The sequence below is a fragment of the Gaeumannomyces tritici genome (assembly GCF_000145635.1).
Source record: "Gaeumannomyces tritici R3-111a-1 unplaced genomic scaffold supercont2.2, whole genome shotgun sequence".
NCBI lineage: Eukaryota > Fungi > Ascomycota > Sordariomycetes > Magnaporthales > Magnaporthaceae > Gaeumannomyces > Gaeumannomyces tritici.
Window position 1 is genome coordinate 6,091,491 of NW_008804546.1, and position 20,923 is coordinate 6,112,413.

The 20,923-nt window shown below is 57.6% G+C and overlaps 8 protein-coding genes across 8 annotated transcripts; 5 read left to right on the forward strand and 3 right to left on the reverse strand.

Moving 5' to 3' along the window:
- Nucleotides 1-546: 546 nt before the first annotated feature.
- Nucleotides 547-4,697, forward strand: GGTG_04609 (hypothetical protein). The gene is made up of 3 exons (XM_009222405.1): nucleotides 547-1,859; nucleotides 1,922-2,208; nucleotides 2,421-4,697. The coding sequence occupies exons 2-3, from the start codon at nucleotides 1,950-1,952 to the stop codon at nucleotides 3,851-3,853; spliced, it is 1,692 nt and encodes a 563-aa protein (XP_009220669.1). The 5' UTR covers nucleotides 547-1,859; nucleotides 1,922-1,949; the 3' UTR covers nucleotides 3,854-4,697.
- Nucleotides 4,698-4,820: 123 nt separating this feature from the next.
- Nucleotides 4,821-7,930, forward strand: GGTG_04610 (V-type proton ATPase subunit A). The gene is made up of 4 exons (XM_009222406.1): nucleotides 4,821-5,005; nucleotides 5,062-5,140; nucleotides 5,225-7,480; nucleotides 7,566-7,930. Exons 1-4 carry the CDS (start codon nucleotides 4,877-4,879, stop codon nucleotides 7,688-7,690), a joined length of 2,589 nt encoding a protein of 862 aa, XP_009220670.1. The 5' UTR covers nucleotides 4,821-4,876; the 3' UTR covers nucleotides 7,691-7,930.
- GGTG_04611 (hypothetical protein) lies at nucleotides 7,611-9,441 on the reverse strand. The gene is made up of 2 exons (XM_009222407.1): nucleotides 8,988-9,441; nucleotides 7,611-8,925 (listed from the first exon to the last, which is right to left on the reverse strand). The coding sequence occupies exons 1-2, from the start codon at nucleotides 9,356-9,358 to the stop codon at nucleotides 8,457-8,459; spliced, it is 840 nt and encodes a 279-aa protein (XP_009220671.1). The 5' UTR covers nucleotides 9,359-9,441; the 3' UTR covers nucleotides 7,611-8,456.
- A 409-nt stretch (nucleotides 9,442-9,850) lies between these two features.
- GGTG_04612 (hypothetical protein) lies at nucleotides 9,851-10,507 on the forward strand (the record flags this gene model as incomplete). The annotated part of the gene is made up of 2 exons (XM_009222408.1): nucleotides 9,851-10,156; nucleotides 10,312-10,507. Exons 1-2 carry the CDS (start codon nucleotides 9,885-9,887, stop codon nucleotides 10,505-10,507), a joined length of 468 nt encoding a protein of 155 aa, XP_009220672.1. The 5' UTR covers nucleotides 9,851-9,884.
- Nucleotides 10,508-10,730: 223 nt separating this feature from the next.
- GGTG_04613 (hypothetical protein) lies at nucleotides 10,731-12,303 on the reverse strand. Its single transcript, XM_009222409.1, has 5 exons — nucleotides 12,078-12,303; nucleotides 11,701-11,935; nucleotides 11,509-11,631; nucleotides 11,184-11,410; nucleotides 10,731-11,102 (listed from the first exon to the last, which is right to left on the reverse strand). The coding sequence occupies exons 1-5, from the start codon at nucleotides 12,078-12,080 to the stop codon at nucleotides 10,890-10,892; spliced, it is 801 nt and encodes a 266-aa protein (XP_009220673.1). The 5' UTR covers nucleotides 12,081-12,303; the 3' UTR covers nucleotides 10,731-10,889.
- Nucleotides 12,304-12,663: 360 nt separating this feature from the next.
- On the forward strand, nucleotides 12,664-13,386 carry GGTG_04614 (hypothetical protein). The gene has a single exon (XM_009222410.1). It carries the CDS (start codon nucleotides 12,687-12,689, stop codon nucleotides 13,200-13,202), a length of 516 nt encoding a protein of 171 aa, XP_009220674.1. The 5' UTR covers nucleotides 12,664-12,686; the 3' UTR covers nucleotides 13,203-13,386.
- A 374-nt stretch (nucleotides 13,387-13,760) lies between these two features.
- GGTG_04615 (60S ribosomal protein L26) lies at nucleotides 13,761-14,331 on the forward strand (the record flags this gene model as incomplete). The annotated part of the gene is made up of 3 exons (XM_009222411.1): nucleotides 13,761-13,779; nucleotides 13,854-13,966; nucleotides 14,053-14,331. 3 exons carry the CDS (start codon nucleotides 13,761-13,763, stop codon nucleotides 14,329-14,331), a joined length of 411 nt encoding a protein of 136 aa, XP_009220675.1.
- Nucleotides 14,332-16,212: 1,881 nt separating this feature from the next.
- Nucleotides 16,213-19,768, reverse strand: GGTG_04616 (hypothetical protein; the record flags this gene model as incomplete). The annotated part of the gene is made up of 3 exons (XM_009222412.1): nucleotides 16,213-16,588; nucleotides 16,664-19,130; nucleotides 19,264-19,768. 3 exons carry the CDS (start codon nucleotides 19,766-19,768, stop codon nucleotides 16,213-16,215), a joined length of 3,348 nt encoding a protein of 1,115 aa, XP_009220676.1.
- Between the last annotated feature and the right edge of the window lie 1,155 nt (nucleotides 19,769-20,923).

Consider the following 20,923-nt stretch of genomic DNA (forward strand, 5'->3'; position numbering starts at 1 on the left):
CCGCAAAAAAAGGAGCTACAACCCAGGGGCTACTATCTGTGGTAGGCCGTCATCTTGCCCTCCGCATCCACGATCTTTTCTAGGATATCCGGTACAGAATCAACCCACCTGTTGATTGAATCAAGTGACAACCCATTCCAGGCCTCTTCTGCTAGTTCCTTGATGTACCTATCTTCCCAAACAGCCTAACGCCAGCCGGATCTTTTGGAGACTCCAGCCCAACGAAAAACGGCATTGTGACTGTAGGAACGCTTTTCTGTATCAAGGAAATCGCATACGGCTTGCACGCGTGCTTTTTTAGGCGTAGAAAGCTCTGTAAACATCGTTGTGAGGCTTTGTTGTGCGTGGGTTGGATTGAGGGCGGTGGAGTTACTAGGAAAAAATTGATTTTGCGGTGCCAACAAATTTGTCATGGTGGTGCTGACCTGATCCCCATGGCTGGGGCGAATGTTTTTTTTTCGGCGGGCGGGAAGGGGCTCAGCTGACCTGAAAGAATGCGCGAAGCGGCTCCATTTCTTTGTTTCCATTACTCAATCGCCCAAAGAAGGATTTTTCTGTTTACTCGAGTTCTGGCTCCGCCCGGAAAGGCGCATGCCAGGCCGCCGCCGCCGCTGCTGCTGGCGCTGGTGGAGGACGAGGTGCTGCACCCTTTGTTCGTCCTTTTGGTTTCCGTTCGTTCGTTCGTTCGTGTCGTTGCCGTTTGCATTTGAGCCCAAAAGTCCAGCGTTCCTGCCTATCCGAGACCAACACGCCCCAGAGGGCACGTCTAGATTGGCTACTGAGCCCTGTCCATGTCAAGCTCCCGCTCACATACCACATTGCCCATTTCACACATCACACACGCGCGCCTCAATGCCTTACAGACCCATCAACTTCGATGCCCATTCCATTCAATATCGCATACCAAACCACCTAGACTCGGCTACACACACCCCTCAAGCCTGCCCCGGCAAAGTACCTCGTTCCAAAGCCCCTGCCAATCGATGGACTGAGCCATTGTGAACGCCGCTCAGAAAACTCGGCCAAACCCGCCTCCCCGGGCCCTCGTCCGTCGCTGGGCGTCGTCAAGCTCTTGCACGGTGCCTCGTTTATTTTTTATTAGTTTCCCCTAGCCCCGGAGCCTTTCTTCAACCATCACCACACCCCCTCCCCGGCCGCAAAATTACACTCCTCTGTTCTGCATTGCGTCTGCTGCTGGCACCCGCCGCTCGCTTGGACCAGACACCACACAAAGAGCCAGCACGCCAGATTCCCGTGTCACAGGTTCACCTTCGCGGCTCCATCGCCTCACCAACTTCCCCGCATGACCTGGCCATAACGATTACCTAAAAACACAAACATTTTACTCAATAGAAAGGCTGCCTTTCCACCCCCCCTTGGCCGCCTCGCACATCGGACGAGAAAACGAGAGCACCCGGCGCCTGCTTGCAACAGGTCAACCATCCGTCACGCCAACTGTCACGTCAAAGCTCCATCCTCGTCCTCTGTGTCCCGGCCATCTGTGTGTTCCACCGTCCAGGTACATACCCTGCTCCGGAAGTGAGGCCAGGGCCCCTGCCGCCAGCCCGCTGAGCAGCACCACTTGGGACCGTTCCCATTCCACAAGCGGCCTGGGGATTATTACCAAACCAAAAAGAAAAAAGCTGTGCCCTTCTTTGCGTCCAATGGAAACGCCCCCGGCCCCGCATGGAGCGGGAGTTGCCAGCTCCAGCAGTCTGAAGCCCACGCTCTCTTCCAACTACAAAACCATGGCCACCGACTCGTCCAGGCACACCAGCCCCGAGAGGGCTGGCCGCACCTCCTTCTCGTCCATCAGAGAGAACGACGAAGACCTGGCACAGACCTTCACTGCCTCCAAGGTATCATCCTACACCGCACCCGCCGACGAGCTTGCCCTTGTTGACGACGACGAATCACCCAGCGCCCCGTCCTCTGCCGCCCGTGGCAACATGATCGAGGCCCAGTACTTCCCTCCCGTCACCCAGCCCGGAAGCAGGCTCCATGGAAACTGGTTCCCTGCCAACGGCTTCAAGGGGTGGAAGCAGATCAATGTCAAGGGAAAGCTTGCCAGCAAGAGCTTTGGTGATCTGCAGGTGCTCAACGTTGCTTGGCACGCCACGCCCACACCACAGCCCACACCCAAGCGACGAAATGGAGCGAGGAGCCCTGGAGATGCACCCATCGAGAGGCTCCCGGTCGAGCTGCTGAGTATGTTTCACCCCCCCTCTCTGCTACTTGTACATGTTCTTCGTAAGCCGCAGCGCAGCAGGCTTTGCCTGAGCCCCGCGTAAGAGTTGCTCGGACCGGAAGGCGCTCAGGTATGGGGTTCGCTCAGGCGTGGGGCGTGAACCTGCGGGGATCGTTTGTGTTTTGGGCAGGGCGAGGAAAACACCATGACTAACTCGGAGCACGTGTGACAGCTGCCATCATCAACCTGCTCGTGCTGGATATCCCGCCCAACGGGCTCGAGAGGCGCAACATCGACCTGATGTCACTGCTTCTCACGTCCAAGACGCTCCACACCGCGACACTGAGCTCGCTCTACAACAGGATCACCATCCCCCACTCGAGGATCTTCCAGAAGTTTCTCTCTCACGTGAACTCACACCCCTCGCTGGGCACCATCGTGCGCCGCATTGACTTCTCACACTTTAACCCCTCCACCCTCTTCTCGACGGCATCTGAGCGATCGCAGGCGAGGAACCTCACATCCGAGACGCTGCGACAGTGCCTCGAGCTCACCCCGCTCTTGCAGGAGTTCTTGGCTCAGGAATACATCGACGATGACCTCGACGCGGCCGTGCTCCGCAAGCTATTCTTTGGGCTCGATAGGCTGCAGGCCCTCGACTTTTGCGGCTGCTCGTCGGCCTTGTTCAAGACGGCATTCGCCGAGGTGGTGTCCAACAAGGACGACTGGCCGGTCGCCCTCACCGTCAAGCGTCTGTCCCTTCACAAGTGCATGACGCTCCCGGCAACGGTCTTGGACACACTGATGCCACGGCTCACGAGGCTGACGCACCTGGACGTGGCCGGCACGCGCATCACGGACGATGCGCTCTGGAGCATCCCCGCCACGGCTCGGATCACCCACCTCAACCTCGCCAAGTGCAAGCTCCTGTCCGCCCCGAGGGTGATCGAGTTCATCCGCTCACACCCGGCAGTCGCCGAAAGCCTCGAGTTCCTGAGCCTGGCGACGGACGCGCGGAGCCACGAGCTATTTGACGAGCAGCACCTCAACGAGCTGATCCCGATCCTGCCCAAGACGCTCAAGTCGCTAAGCCTCAAGGGCAGCAAGATGAACGCATCGCACATCGACCTGCTCCTGCCGCTGACCAAGCACCTCGAGGAGCTGGCGCTCGGCCGGTCGCTCAAGCTGCGCGACGTGCAGCGCCTCTTCATCCCGCAGGCCCGGCCGGGGACGCCCGGGTCGGACGGGGACGTGGACATGACGGGCGAGGACGCCGAGATCGCGGCGCAGCTGGCGTGGGTGCCGCACACGGTGCGGTATCTGGACCTGTCGGACATGTGGGGTGGCGAGCTGGACGCGTCGACGCTCTTCAACGACTCGGTGCTGCTGCAGTCGGTGACGGAGCCGCTGGGCGTGGTCGAGTTCTCGGCCGACGTGTTCAAGAAGGTGCGCAAGTCGACGGGGGCGCTGGCGCGCTACCGCTGGCGCGTGTCCGAGATCCACGTCCGGTCGTGGCTGGTGCGCGAGGGCGGCGACAACGAGGACGACAACGGCGCGCGCCACTGGAAGATGGGCGCCCGCTACTGGGGCATGCGCAAGGTGCCCGTCGCCAAGGCCGAGGTCGGCGGCATGTACGGGTCGTACATGTTTGGCCGCACCATCTGAGCCTGGTCGGCATGCCTTGCGCGGGCCTGTCTCTACTCGCATTCTGTTTCAATATTTCGCTTCTTGTTCAACCCCTTTTGGTTCTTTCTCTTTCCCCTTTCAAGCTCTTTTAATGCGTGTTGGAAAAGTCTCATCTCTTGAGATTGCTTTCTGGTTTGGCGTTCCTGGACATGGAAAGAACGATGCTTTGGTTTCTTGCCTGTTTTCCTCTTTTCTTCTCACACCTTTTTTCTCTTTCTCCGCATTTTCCTCATCTTGCATCCCCATGGAGTTTTGCTACGCGACCACTCTCCTTGTTGAGGAGCCCTGAGCGGTTTTAAAAGTTGGGATGATTCGGGAAAATCACGTTGGGTTTATTGAGCGTTGCAGCACCTTCGGCACCATTCGTGAACGGGAGAGGGCATCAATCAGCTTTAAGACAAGAATAAGCGTATACCCTTTCTAGGCTTTACTTTCTACCATGACTTTATCTCGAATCGGCGATGGCTTTCATGCAGTTGTTCCTCTCGGGCTTGCGACATCGATGTTTAGCCCTAGTAGTACAGTGCCTTTCAATAGCATCTAAATTTAAATCACCCGCAGGACATTCATGAACACACTCTGATCGCCCGCGATGTAGCGGCTGTATATGTAACTATGTAGGTACCTACTTATCAGGACTACATTTCCACACCAGTTGAGGAGTAGTGGAGGCGTGGTCGTGATGCAACGCCAACCTGCGGCTCGTTCTTGAGCTTGCATAAACGGAGAAAACTTGTCGTTGTGGAGCTCGGACCTTTAGGCTATTTTAGGACGCCGAAGGCTGCCGAAAGCCGACAGAATTAGTGACGATACTGTGGCTCAAGCAGGAACCGGCAGGGTGTGCTCAGCCACCTGCTCCACTAATTGCCTCAGGCACCAATGAATCGCTCCCGCCACGACCTTCCGGCTTCCAAGGCAAGAACAACTCCGAGGTTGAGCTCTGAGCCAACTTCAATTGACCAACAATCCCAACAACGCAGCCGCGCTTCATCAACCATCACGATGGCTTCGGCGGGCGATACTCCATTCCGCTCGGCGGACATGAGCATGGTCCAGCTGTACATCTCCAATGAAATCGGCAGAGAAGTTGTCAACGCGCTCGGCGAGGTCGGCCTCGTTCAATTCCGCGATGTATGTCCGCGTCTGCCCCCTAGCCCTGTCGTCAGACCGCTAACACCCCAATCCAGCTCAACGATGACCTCAGTGCCTTCCAAAGGGCCTTCACCCGAGAAATCCGACGGCTAGACAATGTCGAACGCCAGCTCCGTAAGAAGCCCGACCTCGGGTTGCCGGGCCACACGCGCCTCGGCCGGCGCTGCATCTAAACTGACTCGGGCGTGCATCATGCAGGCTACTTCCACGCGCAGATGGAAAAGGCCGGCATCCCGCTGCGGAAGCTCGACCTCGACGCCGAGTCGATTCCACCCCCGAGCACGGCCGAGATCGACGAGCTGGCCGACCGCAGCCAGGGCCTCGAGGCGCGCATCTCACAGCTCAACGACAGCTACGAGACACTTAAGAAGCGCGAGGTCGAGCTGACCGAATGGCGCTGGGTGCTGCGCGAGGCCGGCGGCTTCTTCGACCGCGCGCACGGCAACGTCGAGGAGATCCGGGCCTCGACCGAGGACGACGACGCGCCGCTGCTGCAGGACGTCGAGCAGCACAACCAGGCCTCCGAGGTCGAGCGGTCCTTCTCGGGCATGAACATCGGCTTCGTGGCCGGCGTCATCCCCCGCGAGCGCGTCGCAGCCTTTGAGCGCATCCTGTGGCGCACCCTGCGCGGCAACCTGTACATGAACCAGTCCGAGATCCCCGAGCCGCTCGTCGACCCCAGCAACAACGAGCCGGTGCACAAGAACGTCTTCGTCATCTTCGCCCACGGCAAGGAGATCCTGGCAAAGGTGCGCAAGATCTCCGAGTCGATGGGCGCCGAGGTCTACAGCGTCGACGAGAACAGCGACCTGCGCCGCGACCAGGTCTTCGAGGTCAACGCGCGCCTCGATGACGTGCAGAACGTGCTGCGCAACACGCAGCAGACGCTCGATGCCGAGCTCACGCAGATCTCGCAGTCGCTAGCCGCCTGGATGGTGCTCATCGGCAAGGAGAAGGCCGTGTACAACACGCTCAACCTCTTCTCGTACGACCGCGCCCGCCGCACCCTCATCGCTGAGGGCTGGTGCCCCCGCAACGACCTGCCCCTGATCCGCACGACGCTGCAGGACGTCACCAGCCGCGCCGGCCTGTCGGTCCCCTCCATCATCAATGAGATCAAGACCAACAGGACGCCGCCCACCTATCTGAAGACCAACAAGTTCACCGAGGCCTTCCAGACCATCGTCAACGCCTACGGCACTGCCACGTACCAGGAGGTAAACCCGGCCCTGCCCGTCATTGTCACCTTCCCCTTCCTCTTTGCCGTCATGTTTGGCGACCTGGGTCACGCCGTCATCATGCTCTGCGCTGCCATCGCCATGATCTATTGGGAGAAGCCGCTTAAGAAGGTGACCTTTGAGCTGTTCGCCATGGTCTACTACGGCCGCTACATTGCGCTTGTCATGGCTGTCTTCTCCGTCTTCACCGGTCTCGTGTACAACGACATCTTCTCCAAGTCCATGACGCTCTGGGATAGCGCCTGGAAGTGGGACGTCCCCGAGGGCTGGACGGAGGGCCAGGCCGTGACGGCCTCGCTCAAGGGCTCGTACCGCTACCCGTTCGGCCTCGACCCCATGTGGCATGGGTCCGAGAACGACCTACTCTTCAGCAACAGCTACAAGATGAAGATGAGTATCATCATGGGCTGGGCGCACATGACGTACTCGCTCTGCTTCTCGTACATCAACGCGCGCCACTTCAAGAAGTCGATCGACATCTGGGGCAACTTCATCCCCGGCATGATATTCTTCCAGTCAATCTTTGGCTACCTGGTTCTCTGCATCATCTACAAGTGGACCGTCGACTGGGCCGGCACCGGACGCAACCCTCCTGGCCTGCTCAACATGCTGATCTACATGTTCCTGCAGCCGGGCAAGATCGAGGAGGGGATGGAGCTGTACCCGGGCCAGGCGGGTGTGCAGGTCTTTCTGCTGCTATTCGCGTTCGTGCAGGTCCCTGTCCTGCTGTTCCTCAAGCCCTTTTACCTGCGCTGGGAGCACAACCAGGCACGTGCGAAGGGCTACCGCGGTATCGGCGAGCACTCGCACGTCAGCGCCCTCGACGGAGACGACAATGACGATGCGGGGCGGCCCGGAAACGGCAACCGCCACAGCCTCGACAGCGATGCGGGCGTGGCCATGATCACGCAGGATCTGCACGGTGACGGCGATCACGAGGAATTCGAGTTTGGCGAGGTCATGATCCACCAGGTCATCCACACGATCGAGTTCTGCCTCAACTGCGTGTCGCACACGGCCTCGTACCTGCGTCTCTGGGCGCTGTCGCTGGCTCACCAGCAGCTCAGTTCGGTGCTCTGGTCCATGACGCTCGCCCCCACTCTCAAAATGACGGGCTTGGTGGGCGCCATTGCCATCTTTATCTCGTTTGCCATGTTCTTCTGTCTCAGCGTTATCATTCTGATCATCATGGAGGGCGTGTCTGCCATGTTGCATTGTGAGTCTTCATCCAAACCATCTTTGCCCTCCCCAACGCTTTTAGGTGAAGCTGTCCGACTGACCAACCAAACCTTTGCCTTAAGCTCTCCGTCTCGCTTGGGTCGAATCGTTCTCCAAGTTTGCCGAGTTCGCCGGCTGGCCGTTTGCGCCCTTCTCCTTCTCTCAGATAATAGAGGAATCTGAGGAGTTGAAGGAGTTCTTGGGTTGATTTTTTTTTGTTCCGTCCCAACCACGCTCTATTGTTTTTCTTGGGAATCTGTGTAGAACTGCATATCTATCTATCTGAATTTTATATGTCTTTCGTACTTTTTGGCTTTGCGTCGGGATCCTCAAGGCTGGGTAGTCCCCCGTTTCTCGGCGAGGTGAGAATCGAGGACGCCATGTAGCATATGTTACCACGGGACGCTCATGAGGGATGTGTTTCAAGAATCACAATCACTCTTTCCCGTCTTCTCCAGTGCGCCTGATGATGGATGTACTTGTGTTATCTGGTGATTGTAGGCCTGACTTGCGACTGTTACCGACTACCCCTTAGCGCCTGGGTATCTCGACTAACAATATCCAACGGACTATTAGTTCATGACCAGCCTCTGAGAACGGGCTTCATTAGCACCGGAAGCCCGACTCGCCAGCACGCTCGCCAAGTTGGCGCACCGCGAAGAAGAGGGGAGGGGAGGATCCCTCAATCCTATTGGCTCATCAAGAAACAAGGCGATCCGGCAGAGATAAGCGGGCTGTTATTGTTGGCGAAGAGACAGAGAGAAGGGTCTGCTGCGGAGAAGAGGAGGGGTGCCCGTAAGTGCGACGTAATATCTCCTAACCCAGACTGCTCATTGCATGAACAAAACATATTGCTTCCTATGTTGCTCACTCGCCAGCTCCTACTCGAGGCAGTCCACCCACTTCACGTATAAGCGAGCCTAGGCCTGAAGTCCTTTGTGCTTCTCCTGTTCCCGTGAGACCCTGCGGATGCGTCACGTTTCGGGGCTTGCAATGCTGCTTGGTGGCGGGTGGACCAAAAGACGACCCCCGGTGGAGTTGACGGTGTGTTCCTTTCTCGCGGACCCCTTGGTGAGGACCTGGATGACGCCCCGCATCTTTGCGTCCCATAGGTCGTCGTCAAAGTCGAAGTGATATCGGTATATCGGGATCAGCTCGCTTTGCACGGGTCCGGAGCCTAGCTCTCTCTTGGTCTGGTCCGTCTCTGGGGTTGCGGCCTGATCATGGCAGAGCATTTCAACCCAGTCGCTACCCTGTCCCGTCGCAATAACGACGACGCGAGATGGTAGAGAGTTGAGCATGAGAGCGACCGCTGCAGCATAACGCTCACACCCACCGCTTGCTTTGGCCTGAGGAAGCTCCATGAAAGCGAAGCGGGTCGGCTTCTTCTTCGTATAAAGTGCATATCGTACGGACACGCCGTCCAGGATGAACGATTGCTTGCTGTGTACAATCTCATGTGTTAGGAGCATATGTAATCTGGATAGTAGGCGGTCAGCCCTTACGTGGGGATGCCGAGACAGCAAACGCTCGAGATGGCGGCGGTTGAGCTAGTCCAATTCAGGTTCTGTAGGCAGGCACTCATGCATTCAAGCCACCCGTCCGATGCACATTCGAATGTCTCGATGGTCTCTACCGAAAGGGTTTTGATCCATACGACTTTTTGCTGGTGGTCTGGTCTGTCGTCGGGCGTCTGTTCTGGTCTGTCGTCAGGCCTCTGGTGCGGCAGATGCTGAGTGATGCGAAATGAGAGCGTCCCACTGTCCGTTATCGGTGGGAGCTTCCCCGCGGCGCGCTCGACGGCCGCTTTGAAGACGGGATTTATTCGATCGCAGCGTTTTGGTGTTCGTGTAGGTGGCATTTTCGGTGTTCGCATGATGGTACGGCCTCGCCAAAGTTGGTGTCGATGGAGATGGGAGATGTTATCGAGTCGCGTTTCTGGGGCTCACGGCGGGCTGGGGCACGTGGCTGGGGCAGGTCCTTCCCTGGCTGCCTGGTTTAGTCACTCGGTGAACCGCCACACGCTTATTTGCCAGACTTTGCGCATCCTACGGCAGGACTATGCCGGTATCGGATTGGAGAACTAGCATCTGAAAGAATATAGCCATGTCATTAGCTAGCTCGAATACACCAAGAGATAGAATCCATCAGCCGGATCGAATCAACCACGCCGTGGTACCTCTCGATAACGGGGTAAAGAGGCGGGCCTCGGAAGATGGCTTTCTGTGTATCCCGAGGCCGTGAATACCCCGTTTATAGATGAGACGCCATTGATAGGAGTCTGTCAGTCGGGACACTGCGATATTGCTCGCCTGCTCCTCAAAGGCGGCGCCTCTGCGGCACTGTTGGACGACGGCGGATGGGGGCCACTACGCTTTCTCAGCTCCTCTGATTCCGAAGACATGCGGAACATGGTTCGCCGGCTGATTTCCGCTGGTGCAAGCCCGGAGGCCTGGGGCTGTAGCTCTTCCGAACTCTCCTATAGAGGCGCCGGACTGGACGGCCGGCACGGGCACACGGATGGAACTCCTCTTGTCTGGTCTATGCAGGCAAATTGTCGGCAGGCCGTGGAAATTATCCTTGACTTGGGCGTCAAGGTCTTCCCGCAGTCCGAGCCGGCAAGTCGAAGGGGTCGGTACTACTCGCCGGTTTGCTGGGCTGCGCGCATGCACCAGTAAGAGATGTTGAACTTGCTACTGTGCAATACCAACGCGGATACCACTGTCGGTGTTGCCGAGGAGCCTCACGCCTGGTCCAACATTTTGGCCGATTTGACTCTCATGACGGGCTGGACGCATTATGCAAATGCCACCGTCAGCAAACATCAAGAACCTCCACCCCGGCGGACTACTCAGATGCCTTCCCCAACGCGTGGATGCGGGGTCATGAGAGGGCTGCTAATTCCATATTCGAGCGCGCTGGCCGCTACGGTGTCGACAAGGTCACCTACTATCCGCATATTGACACGTACCTGGTCCAGGGTGAGAAGTTCCACAAGACAGCTCATGGACATGATGCAACGTAGGGGTGCGAGCAAGTTCGGCTCGATGTCTCTCGTGGTCAGGGGGTTGTCTATAGAGGAGCTGTACTTCAAGGTTGGCGAGAACGTAATCATCACGATCGCCAGGGGCCTCCTTTCACAATGCCGAGCCCGATCTGACGGGGTTTTTTTTTTCAACACGCGGTCGCATTTTCCACCTTCACGCAAGTACCGGCTTTCGAGGTATTCAGACACAGCATTGCAAACCTCGGAGTAGAGAAGTGCACTTATCTTTTCTGGCGAGGGCTGCTGGAGGAGGCCCAACGAGTAGCAGAGGCCCACAGGCGGATAAGGGAGGACAGAAGCCGGAGGTCATGCATATGCTCGTACTTTCATCAGCGTGGCAAAAAAAAAAAAAAAAGCTTGTTCAGCCATGTCCTGCTTGCTTAGATGAATCGTGGTTCCGCATGATCTGGTGCTGCTTTGCCCAGTCGACAATGTTGCCGTACCGCGGGCAGCGGTGCTGGGTGTCAAAGTCGGGCTGGACGCCCTTGTCGGACGTGTTGAGGTGCAGGAAGGGCGTGACGTCGGCGCTGCACATGAGGCGGATGCGGAGGGCCTCGATGCAGTGGTCGACGTGCTATTTCCTATCGTGTGAGCGCCGGATTCTCCTCTTGACATAAACTACGGATGTAAAGTGCCAGGTAGATGGCTTGCTCACATCAAGAATCTGCTGCTCGGTCCCGGAGAAGCCGGGGTCGGTCGAGTAGTCCCACTCGGACCGGTGGACGTACTGCCGCACCAGGTTGAGGCAGTGCAGGTTGTGAAAGACCTCGAGCCCGGCGAGCAGGCCTCCCGAAGCGGTACGCGCCCACGGGTGGCCGCCGGTGCCGCCGGGGGGCTTGCGCAGGCCTGGGAGGGCCGAGTCGGGGAGGTCGAAGGAGCCGTCTTTTCGTGAGGGAGTCAGTGGGTTTTTATTTTCTCCCTTGTCCCTTATTTTTGCACTGCTAGGTATAGGTCATTGGATGAGGAAGTCGGAGACATACAGTACCAGAGGTCCTTCCACCTCTCCTCCAACTCCTTGGTCGGCCTGCCCTTGTAGGGGCTGGGTTTGTGGAATGCGTTGTCGAACTGGACGTCTTCAAACTCGATCACGTCATGTAACGGTGCTGATTTTTCAATCTGATGAGCCCGAGATCGTTGTAAACAAAAAAGAAAGTATTAGTTGGACTTCTTACACGGTACGTTCAGCTGCCTCACGCACCGCTTGTCGGACAAGGGCAGCCTGTGAACCCAGACCGCGGCCAGGAACACCACCCAGCTCGCGGCGAACAAGAGGCCCGGAAGCTTGGCCGACGACGACGCATGCCGTCCGTGCTCCTCCTCTCGGGGCGGCCTGCCGTGCAGGGTCCTCCTCTTTCTCGGCGCCAGGAAGGCTGCCGATTCGACGTCTTCTTGATCGGTGCCTCGCCGCTGCAGCTCCATCATGTCAGAACGCGGCGTGCCAAGGCGGGAGCTGGGGGGCGGCTGGAATGGTCGCCAAGATGCTATCGGATCTCGGGAGAGGCTCTGCGCGCGTCCAACCTTGTGCTTTCCCGAGGGCTTGGCCACCTACCATATTATACTTTCTCCACCCCCATCCCGTCTTCACCGTCCGCCCTCCTGATCCGATGGTTTTTCTTCCTTTTCTCTTCCTTTTTGTCTTCCTGTCTGCCTTCCACGCACTCAGGACCTTCGGGCCACACCGACTGACACACCATCCACCCGCAAAACCTTGTCCGGGGTCTCCCTGGCTCGCCACCGCCGTGAAAGCTTGTTTGTTCTGCCCCCTTGCCTGGACGGAGGCAGACCCACCATGCATGCCGGGGTGATTTGATTTGTGGAAGATATGGCAGTGAAGGAGGGGACAGGGGGGAGAAGTTCACGAATCGGGCACTGCGTCTGTCACCCGCCCTCCCATGAACCACAGGCGAATATCTCGATATCACAAGCCCCCACCAGCCCCCCCGTTCGAGGGGGGATCCCCGTAGGCATTGAGAAGGGCAGATATAAGGGGCTAGAATGATATTTGATCATGCGGACGCGGCGAAATGCGAATTCGATTGCGTATTCTCCACCGGTCCGACGTTTCCCCCTGGCGTCGCCACGCCACGGCGGATCTCGGAGATGGCAGGAGCTGGGGAAGCGGTAGAGCACTTGAGCGTATATAAAGGGGCGGCAACAGATGGTAGCTTGGCTAGCAGAGCTGACGGTTTCTCGCCGAGTCTGTTTGTTCCACTTTCCGAGTCCGCAAATCACTCTTCCGTCCAAGAGTCCCCGCCTATTCACGGATCTTGTCCCCCAAAGCACACGCGCCCTCGCAACGATGAAGGTCCTCGCCATCCTGACCCTCGCCGGCGCCGCGGCCGCGGCCGCCATCACCGCCCCCAACACCGACAGGAGGGACGCCGAGGTCGAGGCCCGGGAGCCGACCATCAGCTTCCTCGACTCGGTGCACTACAAGCGCGAGGCCAAGGCTGAGCCCGAGGCCGAGCCAGCCATCCTCTTCAACGAGTCGGTGCACTACAAGCGGGACGACCAGTGTGCCGACCTCGACGTGGCCGCCGCCCCGGCTACCAAGCGCGAGGCCGACCCGGTCCTGGGCCTGCTCGACAGGCTGAACATCAAGCACAGCAAGAGGGAGGCCGAGGCCGAGCCCGCCATCAGATTCCCCGACTCGACCCACTACAGGAAGTACTAGAGGTCGGGGTGTGCCGAGGCTGGTTTGGGGCGCGACGCTGATGAGACGCGAGGCGTGGCGCGATGAGTGTTGGTGATGGGGATTGAGGAGAGCAGACGAGTATCGAAGCACGATTTTATGTTAATTAGACCAACGTCAGGAATTGGATTTTGTGAATCAGACCGACTCTTGAGCAAGCATGGCGAGCACATGGATATTTGTGATGCTGTGTGGAAATGGCGGTGCACTGCGAGAGCAGGGATTGCCAGGCCTCTCTCTGGCCGTTGAGTCCCTGCAATTTGGCCAATCGAATTACACCAGCCGCCTGGAATGCGATAAAGAAGTTGCCATCTCACGTGACGAGCTTCACCAAGCATGATCGCTTACATAACCGAACATGCCCAACCCCGTTTTGAGGGCTCGCTAGGGTTTTGGCCCACACAGCAGAGCCTTTTTTTCTCATGTCTTTTTTTTTCCCCATCGTTTTTTTTCCTTCCCGCCTTTCTCCCTCGACAACTCTTCAGCCAGCCAGCCAGCCTCTTCTAACCCCCAACAGCAGGTTCCCTCAGCACCGCCAAAATGACCAAGGTTAACAAGAGTAAGTCGAGAGATCCTGCGCAATCCGTCGCTAGATATTCTGCATGAGCAGTCGAGCTGACCATCCGACGGCAGCCCTCCACTCCTCGAGGCGCAAGTCGCGCAAGGCGCACTTCGGTGCTCCCTCGAGCATCCGCCGCAACATCATGAGCGCCCCTCTGAGCAAGGAGCTGCGCGAGAAGTACAACGTAGGTTGCCGTTACTCTACTCTTCAATCCTTTGTCATTTTGCATCTTGCTGACTTCTTCCCCGCTCGAAAAAAAAAAAAAAACAGGTCCGCAGCATCCCCATCCGCAAGGACGACGAGGTCACCATCGTCCGCGGCACCAACAAGGACAAGGAGGGCAAGGTCACGTCAGTCTACCGCCTCAAGTACGTCATCCACATTGAGCGCGTCACCCGCGACAAGGCCACCGGCGCCTCGGTGCCCCTGGGCATCCACCCCAGCAACGTCGTCATCACCAAGCTCAAGCTCGATAAGGACCGCGAGAGCATCCTGGAGCGCATCAAGGGCGGCCGCGAGGCCTCGGCCAAGGCCCGCGGCAAGGCTTAAGCGACGAACTCAACCAAAATCTTCTCCTTTTTCTTTTTCTTGGGGCCCCCGATGACGACACGCATGCACACACCACCAACCACACACACAAAGCCAGCAGTCCTTGGGTCCTTCTACTCCATCACGAAATGGAATGACGACACGATGGGCAACCCTGAAAAGGGAATGGCGGCATCGGCTCCCATTGGCTTTGGCGTCCTCGGGAAACGGCGAGATATACCCACACACCCTATGTCCGCCGCCCTTGAGACGAGGAGTTCGACGGCTCGGCTTTCTTCTCTCGGTTTTCGGCAAATGGCGAACTGGAAGGGGAAAAAATGGAACACAGGAACCAACGTCTTTTTAACTACTCTCGGCATGGTGGGAAGGAAGGAACAAAAACAATCGAGTCACGTTGTTGCTCAATGGCCATTTCACATTCCAAAAGCCGCTTGCTTCATCTTTGGATTGTCGCTCGCGCTGCTGTGAAATGCTCCATGGGAGGTCCTCCCGAAGTCTCTTCACCCTCTCTCCCTCCCATCACTACCATGCTGCCCTTGTGTGGCATGGTGTGGTGCAAGGGCCGAGGGACAGGACAGGCCAGATCTGGGATCTGGCCCGCACCGGCCTCTGCGCCGTTTGCTCCCCATGCTAACCGTCATCGACCCTACAGCCATCTGTCTGTCCGCCCTCCATCACCAGTCAGCTCTTGACCGGGGATACTTCCCGCGAACAAGACTACTACCGGAGCCAATCTCCAGCGTTCCCTCGGGGACGCGGCTGCTGGCGTGCAGTGTTCAGGCCTTGACACAGCAGCCATGTCATCATGCCTTTCAGACGCCATTTCTGGTGTTCTGCTCATGGAAGAAGGTAGGTTGACATGCCTAGGCATGCTCTCCTGTTGATCTAGGTGATAGGCTCTCGCGCGGGTCTATCATCGTTCATTTTCCTTGTCCTCGTAGTCCTCTTGTTCCTGTTCCCGCTAGGATATCTCCGTCCTCGTAGTCTTCTTGTTCCTGTTCCCGCTAGGATATCTCCGCGTCAACCACTAGCTCCACGGTTTTCGAGGTATACGACTGGCGAAGAGTAAACCCGGCGCGAGACACTTAGTTATCAGTCTCGCGCTCTCGCCTGCAGACTTCCGTCGGAGATACTCAATGACGTCGGAGGTTTGATGGCGAGGGACAAGGCACACTCTGGCAGACTTGTTTCTGCTAGTTGGGCGTATGCAGAACAGGCCAGGGGGGGCACCAATTTGGAAAGTAAAGGCAGCACGTCCTGTATTAGTCGTCGAGACAGCAAAATCTATTCTGCCACATACTATCAGAGCAAGTGCCTTTGCAGGATCCTTGGAGAGATACTCTGTTGGTCCTTGTACGCGTCCTTAAACACTCCCTTCATGTGGAGCTTCTGGCAATGACATGACCGCCAGTGCTATCCCGTCCATCTAGTTTCCCACTCCATTACGCACACCCGATGTTGCCGTCTATCAGATTGTTGGTCCAGAAAACGACGAAAAGTTCTCCATGCCCGTCCACAGAAAAGAAACAAAATCAAACCGAAAAAGAAAAAAAAACGATACATGGGCGAGTTAAAAACAAAGGCCATATATCTATGTCGCAGATGGGGATATGCTGGGTAACTGTGATAGGGTCATGCAGTTGATCAGGTCCTTCTCGGCCGTCATGATAGCGTGGCGTATAGAAAAAATGACACCCATTCGCGTTGACGAAAGGGCCAAAGCTAAAGAGGGCGGCGGAACTCTGATGTTGGGGTATAGTTGATATGGCATTGGCGATGCATGCACCTGTGGCGGCGGTCTGATGATGAGAGATGTTCTGTGTGTCGATGCATGCCTCTCTGAGCTCGGCCTTGACGCACATGGTGGACGCTTCGACGAGTTCATCGCCAGGCATCTTGAGTTCTGCCGTCCACAGGGATGGAACTCTGGGCCTGCTGCTTCGTTTCGCCGGATACCATCCGGCGGAACTGCTCCTCGAGAGACGACTGCCCTAGAGGAGGACGGTTTTCCGCCTGCCTCTCCATGGGTGTAGCCTGTATGCCGCTGTTCTTGTCCGAGGTCTTGCTCGGGGCCGAGAGCGCGGGCGACCCCGAAGGATGCGCCACAATGGGACCCATGGTTGGGGGAGCCATGGAGAAGGTTGAGAAGCCGAATGGCGGAACATAGCCATGTGCGTTGGTCGATGTGACGGCACCTGGGAGCGCTTCGCTGCTACGGTTGGCTCCACGCTTGAGCATTGCTTGAAGCAGCCGAGCACTGCGATACATGGGAGTGTCAGATTTGAGGCTATCACCAATTTGAAGTGTCGGCTGTGTTCGGATTGTGACTTACCCAGGCCTCTCCGAAGACCGCTTGTCGAGACAATCGATTGATTTGACATCTGCGTCGGCAGGCCGGGCACTCTGGGCGGATGTACGACCCTGAAGCCTCGCCCCGGTGTTGAGAGAAACCTCGCCCATGCTCAAGTTGCCATGCTTCCGGGTCATGTTGGCAATATTGGCAGAGGCCGAGGTGACCACTGGCTGAGCTTGCGGCGTCTGCTTCTTCGGCGTGGATGGGCAGAATGGATCGCGTGTCACCGCAGGCTTCTTGAACGAGATACCGGAGTCGGTCGAGGTCGAGGGATTTCGCTGAGCAGAACCAGTGTGGGAGGCGTCAATAGCCGTCTCGCTTGAATCTGTGGCCGGCGGCGATGCCCTGTAGAAGTTACGCCCATCGTATTTCGGAAGACCGACCCGGTACTCTGCAGGGGCCTTGGACCAATACAGGTAGCGAGCCCTTGTCTCTGCATCGGTGAGAGCTCGCGGGTACTTGTAGTCGGTGTCATGGGCGGTGCGGGTATCAGTTCCAGGGGGCAACGTTCCGATGAGATAAGGCAACTCGTAGCGAGGCTTGTCCTGGGAAGACATGGACGAGGTCGTGGCGAGCTTCTTGGTGGCACCCTTGGATGGCCTGGCTGTGGTCGGCGCATTGTTTTCAGGCTTTCCGGTGCCCTCGAACTGATCCCACGCCCCAGCGCCGGCAGAGAGCAGACGCTCCATTGAGGCCTTGCGAGCCTCATCCGTGAGCACCACACTAGCGAAGCTGTCGTCCAACGACCGCTGCCTCGGCACCTCGAAAACTTGCCCTGAGCGAGGCTCGAACGGGGGAGCCAGGGCAGCGCCACTGGGTAGGACTGAGCTCCTGAGCGGCTCAGGTGCGCCAGCGCCGCACTTGGGATCAGGGGAGCCAAAGGCGAGCCCGTTGGTGCGAGTGCTGATCTCTCCTGACCTGATACGGTTCGACTCCCTCTTGCGGAGCGATCCCGGCTTGCGCGCGCCCTCCAGGGCAGCGGCCACTTTTTGCTGATCAGGGAGAGAGGTCTGACCGCTGGAGGATCTCGGTGGCTGAGAGTCAGAACCGGCATCGGCCTTGTCACTCTCGCAGCTGGACTCCTGCTTGGGGTAGTGTTGAAGCTCGTGTGCTACCTGCCGCTCCTTCTTCGTCTCGAAGAACCTGATTTCACCGCGGAGCATCTCTACCATCCTCTCCATCTCCTTTTCATCCACCTGGTGCCTGTTGAAGAGCAGCTGGTCCTCGTGGTATTTGAGGTTGGCCTTGAGAGACTCGATCTGCTTTTTTGTGATATCGCTTGGCTTGATCGACGAGATGGGTGGTCCCGAAGGTGCTGAAGGTGGCCGAAGACCGAGAGAACCACCTTGGCTCTGTTGCACATGACCCCGCTGCTGCTGCTGCTGCTGCTGCTGCACGGCGGGTGGTGCAGCTCCAGGGACCATTCCTGGGATCATTCCTGGGGCACCAGGGAAGCCCAAACCCCCGAACATGGGATTCATAGACAGATGGTGAGGCACCATGCCTGTAACTTGTGGGTGAAGGGGCGCAAAGCCGGGAATACCAGCAACCATTGGAACGCCCATGGCTGGGAAGTTACCGCTGGGTACCGGATAGAACAGCTGGCCATTGACGACGTAAGGTTTCGTCAAATCGAGCTGCTCGATCGGGGAAATCTTGGGGCCCTTGGTTTCAGGCTGTTGCGAGCCTGACTGCTGCTTTGACGCCTCGTTCTCGTCCTTCCTTGCCTGGAGCTCCTGCAGCGGTCCCTTCGGGCTTGCTTGCGGCTTGCGGGAGGGTTGCGAAGACCGAGAGGCTTGATGGTAGGTGCCATAAGGGAGATTGATAGGCATCATGGGAGGCGCCATGAGCTGGATTGGACTACCAGGAACGGGCGAGGCAAACGAGCTGGGAGAGAAGGCTGCAAAGAGAGGAGGAGGGAGACGCATATGAGCTTGTGTCGCCTGCTGGGCCTTGGGAGCGGCATCGGAGTCAGCCGAGGGAGGTAGGGCGGTGCGAGTCTGGACAGGACTGCCGTTGGCCTTGGCGGTCTCAAACGCCGACTTGTCCCTGGGACGTTTGATCGTGGGAGACAGCATGCCTCGGGTGTTGGGCACGATGCGCCCGCCTGCGGTGACCCGTACATGAGTGGGAGACACAACGGTCTTGTAGAAGCGCTGGAATCCCTCGTGGTGCTGAGAGGCTATCTCGCCGGGAGCATTGGTTGGTTGCTTGTCAAACTGCTGTCCGATGCTGGGAACGACCTCGGAGCCTCCTCGCCCACGGAGCTTCCAGGCCGGGTCGATCACCGGGAACTGATGCTCGAGGCGGCGTTTGAAAACCACCTCATCAGGCTCGGCGGACGAGCCATCCTTGCTGGTCTTTTGGGTCGGCCTCATCGTGCTCGCAGAACCGACAACCCCGAGGGTATTGACAGATCTCTCTCTGGGAGCGACGATAATGCTGGCTGATCAGAGTGGAGAAATGTTAGTAGAAAGTCAGATGAAGATGGTGATAGCCGCTACCTGGGTAGCTCCTCTTCACATTGTGGGCGGGATGTGAGGGGGTGTGAGGGGAGTGTGGGAGTAGATGGTACCTACCCAGCTCGGGGTCGTTCCGTCCGGCGGTGAGGATTCCTTCAATGGACCTCGAAGCTCGCAGGGCAAGAAGCTCGGCGGGCGTGTATGACCGGGAGAGCATGTCGACGTCGAGGTAGCCGAAAAGGAGACGAGTCCGGCGGGTGTGGCAGCAGTGCCAGCAGAACAGTGTGGGGAAGCAGGCGGTCTTTTTCAAGGGCCGAGCCGGAAGTGACAGAAGAATGAAGGAGAGAACTGGGTACAGTTGCACAGTCTCCGTATGTTCGTCAGCAATGCCTTGTGCCTCGAGTTGGGAAAGGATAAATCTGGGCAGGTGAGCGCGGTCGATGATGCCCAAGCTGGGCTCGTCGCCGCTTGGCGAAACCTGGACGTTGTTGCAGCGCGGCTTGTCTTTGAGATAGAACTTGACGGATATAAAAGTAGGGATTGTTATGTCGACGTCGTCTTTCTGGAGCTCAAAAAGCTGGGCGAGAAGCTTCTTGCCCTTTTTGCGGGCCAAAAGCGCCATGGTGTAGGTGCAGATTAGATGATGGTGTTGGTGATAGTGATGGGACAGAAGGCAATGGGTACATGGGTAGTGACAGAGGTAGGTAGAATTGCCGACTTGATGGTGCGGCAAATGGCAGGCCCCAGAACCTAAAGAAGATACAAAGATGTCGGATTGGTGATGGGGAGGAGATTCGGGCGAGATGGGGTGGCAGACAAGGCGGTGTGTTGGCGGGCATCAGTAGAATAGGGCGGGCAAGACGCGAGGGTGCTCGGGCGCATGCTTCAGATTGCAATCAGATGTCTCTTACCTCCAAAATCGAACCAAAAATGGTCGGCCGCCGTCTGGCAAAACAGGCCGAGACTATTGTCAGGCTGCTGTCAGGTGGGGGTCAGTCGGACGCGTTTCTGCGACTTGCTGTCGCTCCAAAGTCCAAAGAGTGTTGGGAGAAAGAAAGACAAGATCTGGATGTGGAGAGAATGGGTTTTTGTGTTTGGACGAGCCCGGCTCAAGCGTCGGATGGGAGGACGAAGCATACAGTCCAAGAACCGAAAGACTCGGTAGGAGCGGAGGGGTGGGCCACCAGCTGGGCTCGAATCGAGGGGTGGAGGAAGGAGGCTTGGATGGCCGGAAGGACGATAGCTCAGCCGGGAAAGTGACCAGAAGGAGGCAGTAGCAATACGGGCTTGCCCAAACAGGACGCGTTGTGGTGTTATGGGTGAGATCTGAGGGAGGAGCTTGTTAGGATCTGAGGCAGGAACTGAGGGAGATCTGAGGGAGGAGCTGAGATCTTTTGCCCACACGAAGCTTCGTCGGCCCCGACCTTTCTACTTGGTCGTGCCTCGCGCAATCCAGCTATGCTTGCCGCTGGAAAAAAAAAGAGAGAGCACCGCTCGGCAGGCAAGTACGTGCCCCTCTGATGCGCTCGAGGTGTCTGGGTCCACTTGAGTTGCCGTTCAGGAAGGAAGCACCCATTCCACACAGCGACTACACTACGATACAGTAGCGCCAGCCGTGGGCGATTCAAACATAAGGTACCTCCCAATGTACCTTATCTAGGCATAGAGTCAGGTCAATGCCTGTGTGATCGGTAGGTGGTAGACGCCCATACTCAGGTGCAAGCTGGAGATCGCCACGCGTGAGCAAGAGCAGCCTCAAAGAAGCCCCTGACGTCAC